The sequence below is a fragment of the Emydura macquarii genome, unplaced genomic scaffold, assembly GCF_026122565.2.
Source record: "Emydura macquarii macquarii isolate MOO-44397 ecotype Brisbane River unplaced genomic scaffold, CSIRO-AGI_Emac_v2 contig_2422, whole genome shotgun sequence".
Lineage (NCBI taxonomy): Eukaryota > Metazoa > Chordata > Testudines > Chelidae > Emydura > Emydura macquarii.
In genome coordinates, this window is record NW_027132559.1 from 38,984,881 (window position 1) to 39,001,773 (window position 16,893).

The following is a 16,893-nucleotide window of genomic DNA, read 5'->3' on the forward strand; positions in this document are numbered from 1 at the left end:
TGTGCTATACCAGTGTATCACAGACTCTGTCCACTGAGGGTCTTCTTCTGATTTCCTTTACCTTGGTGTAAATCATGAGTTACATTGAGTTATATTGGTGTAAGATAGAACGGAAGAAGGTCTTGAGTGCCTCCTGATAAGTGTTAGACTTGAAGTACATATAGCAGACTGAACTGCTTATACCCCTGGCTGGAGACTGCCCTATACTATAATGAGGAGTTGGAGAAGACAAAAATGGGGTAAAAAATGATATGGGCAGAAGCTTTTGTTGTTTGATATTTATAGTCTCCAACACTAAAATGTTAGGTCCAAAAGAGCATTATAGCTAGTATTGGTTATCATGTAATTTATTCCTAAAAATAAATAATCCTGGGTAACTTGTTCATATTTCAGACAATTTACTCTGCCCATCCAGAGCAAGCAGTAAAAAAAGAAGGCTTCATTCTTGTTTAGTTTTATATTGTGAACCTTTAATTAAGGCAGCCGTTTCAGCACAGTTCCTAAGTGACTGCCATATTGAACACACAAAATATAATGACAGATTGCTGCCCTATGATTAGGGAGCTATATCAGCCAGACACTGATTTCTAATCCTGTTAGATGGTACAGGAGGATCTGTGTTTTCTTCAATGGCACATTGGTGCACCCCAAAGGAAATGCATAGTTCTGTCCCTGAAATCTAACAGTTTTGTCTCTACATTCCCCCAAAATAGCTTAATTTTGGAGAAGTCCATTGAAAATAGATGTTTTGTTGCTAACATATAATGAATTCTAATAGTTCAGCTTTAAGTTATAGACATTCACATACAGAAAAAACAGAATACCCATATTACTGTTTTTTAGTTTTATATACTCTGATAGTTAATGATTCACCTATTTTAACACTTTCTGTCCAATGCCTGATACTGTTGTTAGGACGAAGGATGGACTGATCAGTGAACATAGTTTTCAAGGTGTACTTTACTCTACTCTAAAATCTTGTGGATACAGTTTCTTTCTTCTCCCCAACTCTGTGAGAAGTAAAACCAAAAATTGAAGTTTGTGTATCAGGTGAATCACACAATATTTAGAACAAAGGGGCTGTCTTGGATAATGAAGTTTGGGCTCTGATCTTTGTTGTATCATCACTGTGAGTTGTCAGACTCAGCCTGTCATCCTCCGGTTATTTTCTTTTTGCCAAGGCCAACATAAACATATATGGAAAAAGAACATAAAAGTGTACACAGCAATCACATGAATTCATTTCACTTAAGTGAAATGGACATTGTTGCTTTCCATATGTCCTCCAGAAGCAATGTGTTCTTAAAGACAAATCTGAACAACACACTTATAACTGATGTACAAAAAGAAGCAAAAAAAAAAAAAAAAAGAAAGAAAAAAAAATCCTTCACACTGAGTGTTTATCTGGACGTATCAAATAATTTTGAAAGCATCTTCTTTTTTTCTTATTTGATCCACATATCTAGAGTTTGGTATCTTTTTAATAGACTCATAGGTTTCATATACATATTTTTGTTAGATTTTTGTTTGTTGTTGAATTTAATTGAGGGCTTTCCTTACATTATTCTGTGACCTCATCTTGTCATTGGGACTACTCACATGAGGAAGCAGAGCAGAGCTTGGCTTTAAAAGGTAGAAAACAATGTACCGGTGGAGCAAACTATACATTTTATTCTGGCCAGACTGCTTGGCATTGAGGAAAAATTAGGAATTGCGGCAGAGACGGAGAAGGGAAATGAAGGGTCTCAGGTAAATTCTAGTGAAGAGTGAACATGAAATGGTGTGGTTCATTTTAAGATAAGTATCCAAATGTCTGATTGCCTTTCATAACTTTCCTGAACTTATACAAAGCTCTGTAGCATGTACTTTCAGGTTTGAGTTCGATCAGATGTACCATTTTTTCAAATCTACTACCTGCCAAAATTAGCAACTGTGGATGAGTGCTAATTTATTCAATAATATGCATAAAATTTAACTGAACTTACTGAAGATTTGGGTTAGGCTCCAGTTGTGTTTTAGGCAGAGGAATAAAATTAGTGTTAAGAACTGGCTAGTTGTCTGTGTACCTGTGATGGGCATATAAATGCCACACTGGCAGTGACAGTGACAGAGGAGTCAGAGAGTTCATTTAAGCTATTCTGTGTCACCTGGAGAAAAGACAGGTAATTAAGGATTAGACCCAGCTGGGGAGAACCAAACTGGGTAGTTCCTGCAAAGAAAAGACTGCAGACAATAGAGAGATGGGATCCAGGAAAGAAATAGTTGGGAGTTTCTACTTTCTGAGAAAGGAATCATATAGGGACTTGTAGGAAGAAGCTTGTACCCTGGGACTGCCCTTGGGGGTAGAGAGCAGTTGGGGAGAAGGAAATGTCACTCCTAAAGTAGACGTGGGAGAAGAAAGACTCCGGGAGAAGCTTTGAGGGTCAGCAGCTGTTGAGGAGTTGGACCTCCAGGGAGAAAGCCCTAGGGGGTGGTAGCACTCTGTAATGGAGAGTAAGGAAGAACTCTTTGAAGAACCTGCTGAGAATTGAGCCTGGGTAGGGTGAATGAATTTTTATTTCTTCAGTTTTGAGTTGCGATTCCAGAAGTGGTGGGACTCTTAGTGTGAGCTGGCAGGATGGCCAAGTCACCACACAGACCACTGAATGTCCAGAGGAAGAGCTGAGGCAGAGAGGTTGATGGATGGTGAGTCTCTACCAGTACCACTGACCAATCTAGGATGGAACTGTAACCTCTTTTCTTTTTCTTTTCTTTTCTTTTGTTCAGCCAAAAGCCTAATTATTGTAATGGTAGCTGCTGTTTCTACTTGCTCTGAGTTGATATGGAAACATGTCACAGCCAAAGTGGCAGTACAGAGGCTTAAGTGGCAGTACAGAGGCAGACAGGGAGTTGCTATTTCAGCACACTAGAGGGAGTGCAGGAAGTTATTAACCATGCTCTGTAGCTGTTTTGAGGCAGGTGTGGAAGTCTTCATTCCTGGCAGACAATACTGAATGTACGCACATACACCCTTAATTAGAAGCTACAAGCTCCTGACTAACCAGCAGTAAGTACTGGCAAAGGCACAAAACTGGCAGCCATTTTGAGCACTGGTCAGACCCAGCCCAGACCTACAGGGAGAAGCTAGAGCTGCCAAGGGTAATCCAGTCCGAATCTGTAGGTTGGGTAGCAATATGGTTTTCTGTAGTTTAACAGTACTCGGTGGGATTGGGACTGGGAAAACACCATAAAGGAGAAATCATAGACTGGAAGTCCAATATCTTTGTAAGGTGTATTACATCAGTGAAGCAAAGACATCATGTGAGCCTAACTGCTACTGCAATTGTCAATATATTTGAAGTTGTGTATGTGCCCAGTATCATGGATGTTGAAACAATTGATTATGTGGCACAACTAAACGTTTGGTCTGGTTGTCAATATAATATCCGGGGTAAACTAACATGAAAGCAAAAGATCTCTGATTGTCAAAAGTCCTAATCCTTGTACTAATTTTGTGAGATTAATATTGTGTTATGTTCTGTGTTTCTGTATATTCTTAATTTTAAAGGAAAATAACTCTTGTCTAGTTAGAGCAGTAAGTCTAGCGAGGGTATGTTAGACCATTACAGCACAGACCATCTTTTGAAATGTTATTCAGTAAAAAAAAATTTGAAATTGTTAATTTTCTGTGTGTAACTGTCTTATGATAAAGACAGGTACTGTATTCTGAAGAAGAAGGGGCAGGGAGAGGGAGAAGAAAGTGAATCCTATTATAATTTCCACTTTTTTAGTATTTAGCGAGGTCCTATAGAAAACCCAGCTGTAGTCGCTCACAAAGGTATGAATTCATAGTCTCTGCAAATAGTTTGTCATATAGAGGAGTTCAGTTGCACAAAACTGATAAGTAAATCACAACCAATACAAGCTTAGACTTTTCTCGCCTCTATGTAGATTTCAGATCCATGCCCCTTTTGTGTTCACTTTATGTAATTAGGCTGGGAAACAACCTAACTCACAGGAACGATTAAAGAAATAGCAACACATCAGTGAATGTTACAGAATATTTGTAGGAAGCAAATTTTGCGTTAATGAGTATGATGAGTTCTTGCACAGAAAAAAACCCTGATTCTGAGGGTTACATCATCCAGTCAGGGAACAGAAACATAACCTGTAAGATTAATCAAAATACACGGACTTTTCAATAGTAAGATATATTCTCATTTAGTAGATATTTTTTCCCATTTTTCTGGTGATTTTCTTTGAGCAAGTGTACCGTTTTCCAAAATGGGCAATGAATTTTGTATGTTTCAATAAGTGGTCTGCTTTTCAGAGGTGCTGAGCACCTGCACTCTCATTGATGGCTAAATTCAACTCTGACACTCACTCCATTTATTTTGGCACCTAAATATGAATTTAGGTGCCAAAATTTAAACAATCAAGCTTGAAAATGTTATCCCTCCCTCTGTGGCCTACTATCCTGGGACCTAATCCAATTTTCAAATATGTTTATGGGAGAGAAGGGAAATAAAGGAACTATTAAACTTCAACTAAATACAAGGAAAACAAACCAAATCCCAAAATCAACTGTGAAAAGAATCAGTTTTATCACCTCCCTGCAGCAGTCACAATAAACTTTCTGTCACTACAACTGCAGGATGATTGGGCCCCCAAGTCATATTTTTCCATGTGTTTAATAGACATAGCTTTATTGCATCCTATTGGATATCCACCTTCCAGCAAATTTTCCTCTACTCAGCGATGGAATGAACATGATATTGCTTTTTAAATTTTGAGTTTATTATGTGTGAATGTTAAACATTTGTGGGAGGTGATGGGGCAGGAACATTTTTCCAAAACCATGTTAGGATTGTTTACTTTTTTGGGTAATTACTGCTGTCTAAATTACATTTTAGCACGTAGCCTCCAAAGTGAAGATCCACATGCCTGACCACAGTTTACTTTCAATTCCTTTTTTAATTAACTGAGAAGTTTTCAAACAGAAAACAAAGAGTCTAAGATATCAACAGAGGAAAGCCTGCAATATTATAATCTTTCAGCAGTGCTTCTCAGTAGTTAATCAAAAAATGTAGATTTGAGCTACCAGCTGCTGGAAATATTTTAATAATTGAGAAGTAATGAGCTTTTTGAGTGGGGGAGGGGAAAAATCCTCTTCTTTTGACTCAGTGGCCATTGTTAATTTGAGTAAAAGATAAATATGAATCAGGAGTATAGAAAAGCAATCCAGACATATAGTAGAAGGATGAGATTATCTGGAGTTGATAGTCCCCTTTAGCATAATTGAATATTATACATTTTATTGAAAATGATTTGCTTTAATCCTGCATATTTAGGCTCTGTTCCTGCAGTAAGTTCCACGCAAATAGACACCTTCATCCACATGGAAGTGTTTTTTAAGTCAGTGGGGCTCTGTGCAAATGACTGCACAGATTGGTGGTTGTTGTATTCATTTAGGTGGAATATATGGGCTAATGATGTTAATATGACCCAGTCACTGTTCAACATTAAACAAAAGTCCAGGGTTTGTTATACAGAGATCTCTGTTTATTTAGCACCATGGCAAACACACCATTAAAAATCCCTTTAACCTTTTATTAAAGATACAGAAAAGAAGGAAAAACAGTTAAAGCATTTCAAATTCAAAGTATTAAATAAGGTTTTCATTTTAACAACACCCCTTGTTCCCTTTCCCTTTAGCTGGAGAAAGGTTTTTAAAAGAAAACCCTCTGTTTAACAGTCTCTTAGATAGCATTAACAATGGTAATAACTGTTCTGTTTGGGGAAAAAAGAAATTGGTTGAGATGGGCTGAAGTTGCTGCTGCTGTTGTTAAAGTCCAATCTTAGAAGGAAAAACCCTCTTGTTTAACAGTCTTTTAGATGGTATGAAAGATGGTAACAACTGTTATCCCAGGTGGTGTTTGGATTCAGCTGGGCTGGTAGGGGTGGATGATGTCACCTGGGTCCTTTTTTCTCTGGCCCATTCACGTAAGGCGCCTCTCTAGATCAAGATGATGAAGGCCCAGGGTCCCAGGAAGCAGTGGGGGCAGCTGCCAAGGTGGTGAAGCTCACTCCAGTCACCTGCTTGTTCTTTCTGTCTGTTCTTTTGTACTTTCTCCACAAAATCTTTCTTCTAAGGACCTAGAAAGGGAGTGATGGGTGGAACAGCCCATTCCCTCATTAATTTATTCACTAATTAGGCCTGATCTCCAACATACCAATTTTGACTCAACTTCTGGTTCCACATCTCCTGTTTTTTAACAAGCATAATTTTAACACAGGCCTTGTATCATATTAACTTGGCCATTTTGTTTAGACTAATTCAGTTAGCATATCTCCCTTTTGTATCTTTTCCCATCAACATTTGTTACTATATGTTATTGTAACATCTTGTGAAAGGTTACTTTTTTTTTTATGGTTGAGCTCAAAATTTTGGTAAATTTGTAAGCCCCTTTGTCACAACAAGGCCCTAAAGATTCTTTTATTTTTTTATGTTAATCAAGACCAGGATACACTAAGGCATCTAAAGAAGATCAGGAGATTGTTGTTTTCAGTCCAAACAATGGGTGCCCAACATGCACAGATACACACTAGGATACCTGAGTGGAAGAAACACAGGGTGGAAGTTTCCTAACCCTGATTCTTGCCTCCCAAATAGCACTGACAAGCCATCTCTCCATGATAGGAGCCAAAGAGAAGAGTTGTTGGACAGTACCTATGCCTCAGGGACATATGCCCCTCACACAACCATGGCAACTGTCTATAAACTACACTCCCAATGTATATTTTTGACCTTCTAGCAGTAATGTGTATAGACTGACTGTGTGTAGAGCAGATATTGGCCAGAATATGGGAGATGAATTTGTCCTGGTATAGATCCTGTATCATAAAAGTCCCTTTTCTTCTTGGTTAGAAAGCTCTTCAGAATTAGATCTGGCTGCTTCTTCACGGGCCAATAGGTAGCCCTCCCCCGGGTCACTTCCTACCCCAATTCCTGAAGTCTCTGCCTGGGCGTCTTTGGGTTTTCCAGCTCTTTCGGCGGGCATAGCAGCCTGTGAATCCAGCTTCCATAGGGTGTCTGCAAGCTCCTCTGGTTTCCTGACTGGAGCCTTCACAACACGTCCTTCGTCCTCAGCATCCCACCCAGAGTGAGCTGGGCTGCTCCCCTTTATACTGAAGCAGAAGTTGGAGCATGGCCAGCAGAGGCGAGGGGGCATGGCTTCTGCTGCCAGGAGTATTGGCTTAACCCCTTTGTCTCCAGTGTGGGGCAAGTACACCCTGTCACACTGACAAAGAAATGTTAGTATGAATGCTTGCTTGCGCTGCTTTTGTATCATGTAATGCCATCTCTTTGTATGGCTGAACTGTGCAGTACCAGAATTTGGCTCTGAAGTTTACACTAAGTAAAATGTATACCACTTCCTACCTCCATACAAGCATTGTTTCTTCACACTAGCAGTTTCATGACAGTTTGTATTTTTGTTATAGTTTTTGTCAACAAATACAGATCAGAATAATATGTGGAAGCTTATACACCTTATAAAGACTTACTACCGCAGACTTAAAAATTTTAAAATAGTCAGAATTTTGACAGCCTCTCCAGAACAGACTACTGGCACTGTAAACAAAAAATAATGATGACCAATGGAGAATTAAACTGTAGAATGATGGAAAGGTCAAAGTAGCTCAGAGTATAACCATCTTTCACAGGATACATGAGGCATTATATCCTGATAGTGTACTCTGGTGACAAAGTACAAGAAAGAAATGACACAACATGAATCTTCCCTCATAAGCATCGCTCTAATGAGAAGAAAGAGGAGGGACTTAACTCCCTCTTAGCCATTTGGTCAATGAGCTTACAAAATGAGGGTTCCTGCTTACTGAGCCTTCCAAAGGTTAAGTATTAATGTGTACGTTCGTAAATCACTGATGTGTCTGAGCACCACCTTATTTCAGAGATTCTCTGTGATTTTGTGGTAATTACAAAGTTGAGATATGACTGAATTAAAAAATCTGTCTGTGAACATTTGCAATAGTTGGTAGAGGTCGGCTTTTGATTTGAATTTTGAGCCTAGACACTATCACTATCACTGAGCCAAACCTTGATTCCAAATATCCCTCAGGAGTTGGGAAGGTTTTTTCTTTATTTTGGATCCACTTCCGAACACTACAGCTCAAGACAATATCTATTGTGAAGCAAAAGATTAAAGTTTTACAACCTGAACTGGTAACACTGATCACAGTTAGGGTTAAAGTTTTTGGCCTCTCCAGCCCTCAAAACATAACAGATTCCTGCTTCCCAAGATCACATCAAGGTGCATGGGGCTGGCCTGAGGGTTTTGAGGAGGACTCATACTAGGGTTTCTTTTAGTCATTCCCATACTTAGCTGACCCCCTATATATATTGGGTGAATTATTGAGTGAATTCTATAGCCGGTGCTACTGCAGGAGGTCAGACCAGATTCTCATAATGAACCTTGTCTTAAAATCTATGAATGGAGGCAGGATACTAGGTTACAGGGATCATTGCTGTGATCTAATAAGGCAGCTTCTATGTTTCTAACCTCTTGTAGTATGCACCATTCAATAACTGAACTGTTCTACCCCAGAGGTGGATCATTTACCTGCCAATGATATGCAATCACATGTATATCCCTCATCTACCTTAGAGATATTCTGGGGTTTCATTAATATTTGTTATAGTACTTTGAAATCATCTGATGAAAGGTGCTGTGTGTAGCTTTCTAGTGATAAACTTGCATACCTTCTTTCAAAGTGACTCCAGTTGCATAACTATCATTTTTCCCCCTCAGAACAACAAAGAGGAAGTCTGTGACTAAAGCACTAATGAACATATTTGTATTCATTATTTTTAAATGTTCTTTAAAGAAGCAGTTGTTCTGCAAGGTTTCAAGGAGTCTCAACTGGATTACTGAAATTTTTTAGAATTTGAAATATCTGCTCATTCCCCTAGAGCTGCTGGAACTCAGCAACAAAACAACGCATCAAATTATTAGTTTTAACTCAGTGCAAGTGCCAAGATCCTTTACGAATTGGTGTCTAATGGTTTGAGCTGAAAGCCTGAACATCAGACTTCCATTTCTGCCTCTGCTGTTATCTCACAGAAGCATCTCTGCAAGAAGCCAATCTCCCCACCTACTCTCTTATTCCTAGGATAACCATATTTCCCAAAGTGAAAACAGGACACTGCCCAGGGCTCATCCAGGGCTACGGCTGACAGCCTGAGGCCCAGTGCCTGGCACTGCCACTCACCTCCACTAATATTCCTCCACGCCCCCCTAGTGGGGTGTGCCCCACATTTTGCCAAAAATGGGCATTTGTCCCATTTGCTCTTGCTAACTGATGATCAGGGCTTAAAAGAGGGACTGTCCGGGCCAAAATGGGACATATGGCACCCTACTTATTCTCTTTGCACAATCATAATCACAATTCTGCACTTCCCAAACTAGTGGGACTATGGCTTCCTAGCACTTTCTGGGACACTGGTCACCCAAAAGGGGTGAACATGCATTGAGAGCTGGTGGAGTCATATCCCCTCTTCTTCTGCTACATCCACCAGCAGTGTGCACATTCCTGTATCCCTGCATAGCTTGGAGCTCTCACTGGGTGGTGCAGCTCTATACTGCATTTCACTTAAGCCTTTGCTGGCCAGGTACAGTTAAGACCTATGGGACCTCGTGCAAGTTTTTAAAAAATGGATCCTAAAGTTAAGCTCCTAAACCCTTCTTTAGTCTCCTAAATGACAGAAAATTGCTCAAAATTGCTGAGCACTCAGCAGCTTCCACTGAAGTCAATAGAAGCTGCTGGCTGCTCATTTCTCAGTGATGCATGTCAATCATAAAAATCAGGTTATTTGGGGTCCTAACTTTAGGCACCCATATTGTAAAATCCCAGCTTCAACCTCCCTGTGCTTTGCTTTACCCATCTGTGAGATGGGAATAATACTTGTCTTTCCAGAGGTTTTGTAAGACACTGGTGATCTATTAATTAATTAAAGAGTTCTAGATCCTCAGATGATTGCAAAGCAGTATTACCATTTGCAATCTAGAAATTTACTTTGAATAGGTGTATTGTTTTAATAAAATCTGCTTCTCTGACAGGGTTACTGAAGAAGGCTGGTATCTGTATGCAGACAGTTCAAATGGAGAATTTGGTCATACTGCTGACATTTCCACGCCAGTCATTTCTCTCACTGGACCCAAATGCAAACTGATATTTTGGAACTATATGAATGGTGCAACAGTGGGATCTCTGCAGGTACTGAAAAGACATTAGAATTTTCTGAAATCACAGCATGAAAAGTCATGCCCTGTCATTTAGTTTCATTAAGTCTAGACTGCTAATAAATGAAAATGAAGAAGTATCAACACTTTACTGTGTCCAATATGGAATGCTTCAGGGACATGTTAGCTGGAGTAAGCTCCTGAAATGGTTACTTTCTACAGCTTGTTGAAATTATGACTTTTATGAATATACTATGGATGCAGCTTCTGTACATGTAAAGCTTTGATCTGCATAATCCCCTTTGCTACTAAAATACATTGGGTTGATATCTGAACATCAAGATCTTTGAATGTGACCAAAAGTTAAAATATGAAACTATCTTTTTTTTTTCTTTTAAATTGGCTCATCAGTGTTTCATTTGAGATTTCATTTGTATTGTTGCTTAATTTGATTGAAACAAGCTGATCTGAGATTTTACTATTCACATTCTTAACGTTCTCTATGTATTTAAGTACTTTGTTGGAATAGGCCCAGATTTTTTAACATATGGCGGGATCATGCCCACAGCCACTATTAAAGCATGCTCCTGAGTTTTGGTTGGAGAACTGAGGCTTGTATATTTGAATCAATGGGTCCTGGAGCCCACCTTTTCCTTATGACTTCCTTAAAGGACCTCTCTTACCTTCACCTCATTTTTTTTTTCTCCTCGTCACTTTCCCATATGTAGTTTAGGATCTAAAGTTCAACCAAACCCATAAATACACAATTCTGTGTTTCTTAATCCTCCATCTTGCTTTTCTCATGGATAGATGGGAGAACACAAGGGGAGCAATGGATGCTTTAATTTAACATTCCTAACTAGTTACATTAGTGGAGCAGAGATGAGCCAGAACCAGAATCCTAGATCCAAACACCTTTCAAAGGTTGGGGAAGTTCATATTTGGACCCAGTCTCTGCAGCTCAAGCCTCTGTTGTAGGACAGGGTGTGGGTAGATTGTACCTCTCAGAGCCACATGTGGAGAGGAACCTCTGTGCATGAATCCCCACTTCCTGCACAAAAAGGAGGCCCAGGCACCTCCATGGAATCTCCTTGTTTCCCCTCACACCCTGCTCAGGTCTCCCACTTCATCCAGAGAGTCACATAGAGTGGAGAAAGGCAGGGGCTGGGTACATTAGGGAAAGTGTATGGGTTGGGCAATGTCATAATGCCGGTGAGAACATTAGCCATGCTTAACTAATCCCACAGAAAAAGTAATTAAGCCTGGAGTAGAACTATAATGCATCTGCAATGGAGCCAGGATGCAGAGGTGTGGGCAGCACCGCAGCTGTGGAGGCATAGGGCCTCCATGAAGATTAAAGCTGATTCAAAGCCAATTGAAGTATATGGCAAAACTCCAATTGACATCAGTGGGTGCAGGACAAGACTCAGAGCCTTGGCTTCTTGCTGATCCCCCAAGAGCCACATGGATGCCAGGGGATCGACAGTGTTTCAAGGCAAGACTGCAAACTTTCTTGCAGGAGGTGGGGGCAAATCCTATTTCTTCCCTCTGCGCACTCGCTCTCCCCCAACCCTGACATACAGTGTTACGATGTAAAGGAATCTCAGTAAGACCAAACTCAGTTTTCTTCTCCTTGAGCTCCCCATCCATGTTTCTTGAGCTGCCCACCCACTCCTTTGTAAGGGAGGTAGGCCTCATGTCTTGTTCTGTAGTCTTCAGCAATTATAAGGAAAACCATGGGGCTTTTAAGCCTTTTCTACCTGTATCTGAGCTATTTTTCTTTGTGGAAAGGTTAGCAAAGGGAAAAGTCATGAACAGGTTATATTGTGTGAATTTTAAACAATGTCACTAAAACCACAGTCAAAATTCAGGGAAATAAATTCACAGAACAATAGCAACTGACACTGAGGTGATGTAAGTGATCTTAATTTATTTCTCTATCAACCTCTCTGAGCTGATATAACCTGAGTATATCTTTATTAAGTACTTCTGTCATTCTTTTCCTTCCCAGGGCTCTCTATATCTCTTAAGCTTGAGTCTCTTCATAGATTAGAAATCACTGAAATTCCACTTCTCACATTTTAAAAAAATAGATATACTTGGATTTTAATAGGTCATAAAATATGATGGCATTTAGTCTTGACAAAGGTACAACAACTGGCAAGAAATGGCAAAAAGTTTGAATTTGTAGTGAAGAGCTTGGATTTGCACATTAAGAAATAATATTTTACCTTGGAAACTTTACCTATGTGAATATAAGAAAAAAAATCTGAAACATCTGTCAAATTGCACTTTTAAAAAAGATCATAATTAGTCTTATGTTAAATAGATATATTATGATGTACATCTCTGTTTTCTCCAATTATTTTAATCCATTTCTGTTAGCTGTTATTGATGAAGGGAAAGGATATATGTAGACTTTCCTTTCTTGTCACTCATTATGCTTGAACAACTTCTCAAATAATATCCCCTTCCTCTGTTTAAAAAAAAAACTTCTGAAAACCCATGCGTTGTGTGAAGCATCTGACCGTGCACCACTTTGTCTGTCTTCTGCATTTAATGTATTGCACTCTTCCCTCTTGCGTCGCTAGATTGAAAGCTCTTCAGGGCAAGAACCCTGTTATTCATTTGGCACAGCTTACCTGTTGTAGAGCATCGTATATGCTTCTGGAACTACATAAATTTTCAAAAATGCCACTTTTTCCATTAAAGTGAAAAATGTCTAGGTCATCTTGATCTCAAAAAGAGGATTATACTGAGTGGTGAAGATGATAAATCCTTGAGAGGACATGTGGTTCTAGAACTGGGGATGTGATGTAGTTCTGTCAGTACTGACTGGAGAGACAGCTTGACACACTCCATCTATCTGATATTGTCATCTGAGTTCCATTCAGATGCTCAAGAAGTCACAGAGAAGCATATTTAGGAATGCTGGCTCCTGTGGAGAAGTGACTCCCCAATTCAGTGACTATTCACTGAGACAAGACATTAGGAGAATATTTTGTGCACCTGCCATTGTCCAAACAGATCAAGTTCTTTGGTCGGAGAGGACAAGTTTATTTATGGAAAGATAGGATGTTTCCTGTGCAGTTGGGACACCTAAATGCTCCTATAACTACAATGGAATAATCTAATAGACATATGAACTCATGTCTTTTATTACTTTTGCCATTAGGATTATTTTCCTAATTGCAGTCCTGGGTCCTGAACCAATTGGTTGCTGAGCATCTTTTGTCTGGGGCTGAGTGTTCTCCACTCCTATTGAAGTCAATGGGAACAGAAAGCGCTGAACTCAGCATGCACACAGGACCTGCTCAAAACCTGCAGGATCAGGCTCACAGACGAGTAGATCACACTCATGGTTGTTTTTCACTGATCATTTTAAAGTGTGGGGTAGGGGTTAATTTAAGGACAAACTCTGGCTGAAATGACTATATCTATATAAATGAGTTTAATTGATTTTGGAAAGATTTACGGTGACCTGGAATGCACAATTTCTCTTCCAGGTACTCAGTAAAAGTGGTGACATGACTTCTGGCCTTTGGGCTCAAAGTGGCTCCCAAGGCCCGCAGTGGAATAGAGCAGAAGTGTTCTTAGGAATTCGTTCTGATTTTCAGGTTTGTGCTTCTATTTCATATGTTCCCAGTTAGGTTGGTTCTAGATTACATTTTAGCTTAATCATTCCCATTTGCACTCTACAAACTTTGTAGCTCTTCAGTTCACCTTGGTCTTCTGAATATTAAGAACAAAATCCTCTCCCTGGTCCCAAGACCAAGTATTTCAGCTGGACACTTGTGAAATCTCTGAGAGAGGGAGAGAGGTATCCTCCATCCCAAGCCATGGACCATCTCCACTGCTGCTACTCCAGCCTAATGAGTAGAGGCCCTAATGGAACAATTACCCCTCGCATACCCTTCCTAAGTGGGAGGATCTATGTAGCAGCAGAACTTTCCCGGGCCCTGAATCCCACTTGTGTGACAGCTCCCCCAAATTCTTTGTCAGGTGGGGGGATTTCCAGGCTTGGGGATAGGATCATAGGTGCCAGCCAGGAGTCTGTACCAACACCAACCCTTCCTTCTAGGGGTCAGAGTCAGCATCACATTTAACAACAGAACAACAATTTTAGCTAACCCAGAAGGTGAGCAAAGCCAGAAGGAGACCCAGCTCAGGATCTCCGGCAGGTGTTATATTGACTTGCTTGCCCCGATACAGCATACAATACATGTCCACACACCACTCCCCACTCCTAACACCTAGACACACAGATGTCTCTGCCCCACATCAATACAATTCTCCATTCCCCTTGGGCCAGTCCAACCTATCCATGCATTCTGATATTGGCATGGGTTGTGAGCTCAAGCTGGTGGGTCCTTCTGTGTGGTTTCAACTGCTTTGTCAGCTCCAGGCTGTGCGTCTGTAAGAGTCCCCTTCTGTGCAAGCACCGGTGCAGCAGCTAGCTGTCCTCCAAACAGCTCCTACTTCGTACTCTGCCACCCCTACATGCTCACGTGTGTCTGCCCCAGCTCAGCACTGCTGCTCTTGAACTCTTTCTTTGTTCTCTCTGCAAATGTGCCGGGGCTTGTTCACCACCCACCCACATCTGCTCATTGGCTCAAACCCTCCCAGGTGGTCTGTAGTTAATACTATGTCCTAGTTTTGTAGGGGCACTTCCCCACCAGCCAATTGGGTTTGCACAGAGTACCAGGGAGCGGGGAAAGGACGAGCTCTTTGCCCAGTCCCACACAGGGTTGGGGGAGAGAGAGATTGGGATTTGGATGTGGAGCTCAGGGGGGTGGAGGGTATGATGAGGAACTGGGGGTGGGGAGAGACAGGACTGGCAGAAAGGGTTTGGTTTGGGAGGGGCAGAGACAGAAGGGTCAATGCCCATTTGTCAGGTGGGAGTTACCAGGATTAGGGAAGGGGATCCCTGGTCCCAGCCACATGACTGCACAAACATCAACCCTCCCTCCTAGTGGGTCAGGGTTAACACCTGGAACAAGCACCAGGCTTAACGAAAGAACAGTAGTTGTATCTAACCAAGTAAAAGCCAGGAGTAGACTCTAGCAGGAGTTATACAAACTCTCTTGCCTTTGTTACACAATACACAGTGCATAACCCCCTACACCTGGATATACACACACACTATCTGCTCCATGTCAATGCAACACACCCCCTTGGGTCAGTCCAAGCTGTCTGAGCACTCTGATACTGGCATACACTGTGATCTCAAACTGTTCTGTCCACTAGAGGCTGTGTGTCTGTAAGAGTCCCGTTTTTGCAAGCAGCAGTGCAGCAGCAGCAGCACCTGGATTTCCTCCAAGCACCTCCGAGTTCAGACTCTGCACACCTGCACTCTGCTGTCCCTGCCTTCAGCTCAGTGCTGCTGCTTCTGCCACTGCAAGTGCTGCTCTTTCTTTTTTCTCTCTCCAAATCTTCCTGGGTTTGTCTCCCATCTGGTCATTAGCTCAAATTCTCCCAGATGGTCCATACTTTATTCTATGGTCTAGTTTTGGAGTTGCAGTCTCCCCAGCCCCAGCCAATCAGGTTTATGCAGAATAGTGGGGAGAGTAAAAGGGTGGGAGAGGGGAAGGGGATGATTCTACCCAGTCCAACCTCTGCCTTTCCCTTGTGTGGCAGAACTGTGCTGATTCTACTGCAGGAGGGTCTTCTGTACTCGTGGAAGGTAGGAGCAGGATTTTGTCCCAAGTGATGTTAGTTAATATTTGTGCAGCACTTTTGGAAATGTAAAACACCACACAATATAAATGGTAAACATAAGCATCAAGGCATTTGGGTTGTGTCTGAACGATTCTTATTCATGTGTTTATTTAAATAGCCTAAAACATCTGATGTTACAGTCTTCAGAATATAAACAAAAAAGCTCTAACACAATATCTATTGTGGAATATACTTGGCATGTGTAAAGTAGACATATTCCAGCCCTGATAGTGTGGTAAACTCCTGGATGTCTCGCTAACCCGGGAAGGATTAATGCCACATTTGAGTCTGTTTCAGGTTCCTTCCTAAGGGCATAGTTTTTCAGATAAACATAAAGTAGTTGCTCTGCTCAACATAGGCTACCGATCCCAGAGACTTTTCACTCACTCTTCTCAGATCTTTCAGGTCCCTACCTTGACCCAGGGACACCTGCAAGAGTCAAACTGCTTCTGGCCATCTGACTGGGAATCACCTAAGAGCTGAGTTCTTTCGCCTGCACCAGAGCCTACTTCAGGGGCTACCTGCTCCCTGCAGTTCTCTAGCCAGTTGAGCTCTTGATGGCCTTTGTAAGAACCAGGTGCTCTTCAGGCTATCACTTGACCACTAGACCCACAGTGTCTTCTGGGAGGCAGCTGATAAGTCCCAGGTGGGGCTGGGCCCATCTCTTCTTAAAGGCAAATGTACCATTTAACAAGTGCATATCTATATATCATAAGCTACATATTTGTTTCGTTGCTTAGTAAATAATAATGGAGGCTCATGCAGGGTTTGACCAGACTGGATTGGCTTCTAACTCTAAATTCTTTGAGAGAGTAGTGGGACTGGATAAGTTCAGAAGGATGCAATCTTGGATGTCCTCTATTGCTTTAACTTTCCCACATTTTTTATGAACTGATGGATAATACAAAGATTGAATTTTTTTCCTTCTCCATTG

At 41.1% G+C, this 16,893-nt stretch overlaps 1 protein-coding gene across 2 annotated transcripts in view; it reads left to right on the forward strand.

Annotated features, from left to right (window-relative positions):
- LOC137162471 (MAM and LDL-receptor class A domain-containing protein 1-like) overlaps positions 1–16,893 on the forward strand; it is a 320,533-nt gene that overhangs the window by 75,134 nt on the left and 228,506 nt on the right. For both annotated transcript variants that reach the window (XM_067562330.1, XM_067562331.1), the window contains 2 exons: positions 10,119–10,275; positions 13,748–13,858. In XM_067562330.1, the coding sequence (XP_067418431.1) occupies positions 10,119–10,275; positions 13,748–13,858 (268 nt within the window). The remainder of the gene's footprint in view (positions 1–10,118; positions 10,276–13,747; positions 13,859–16,893) is intronic.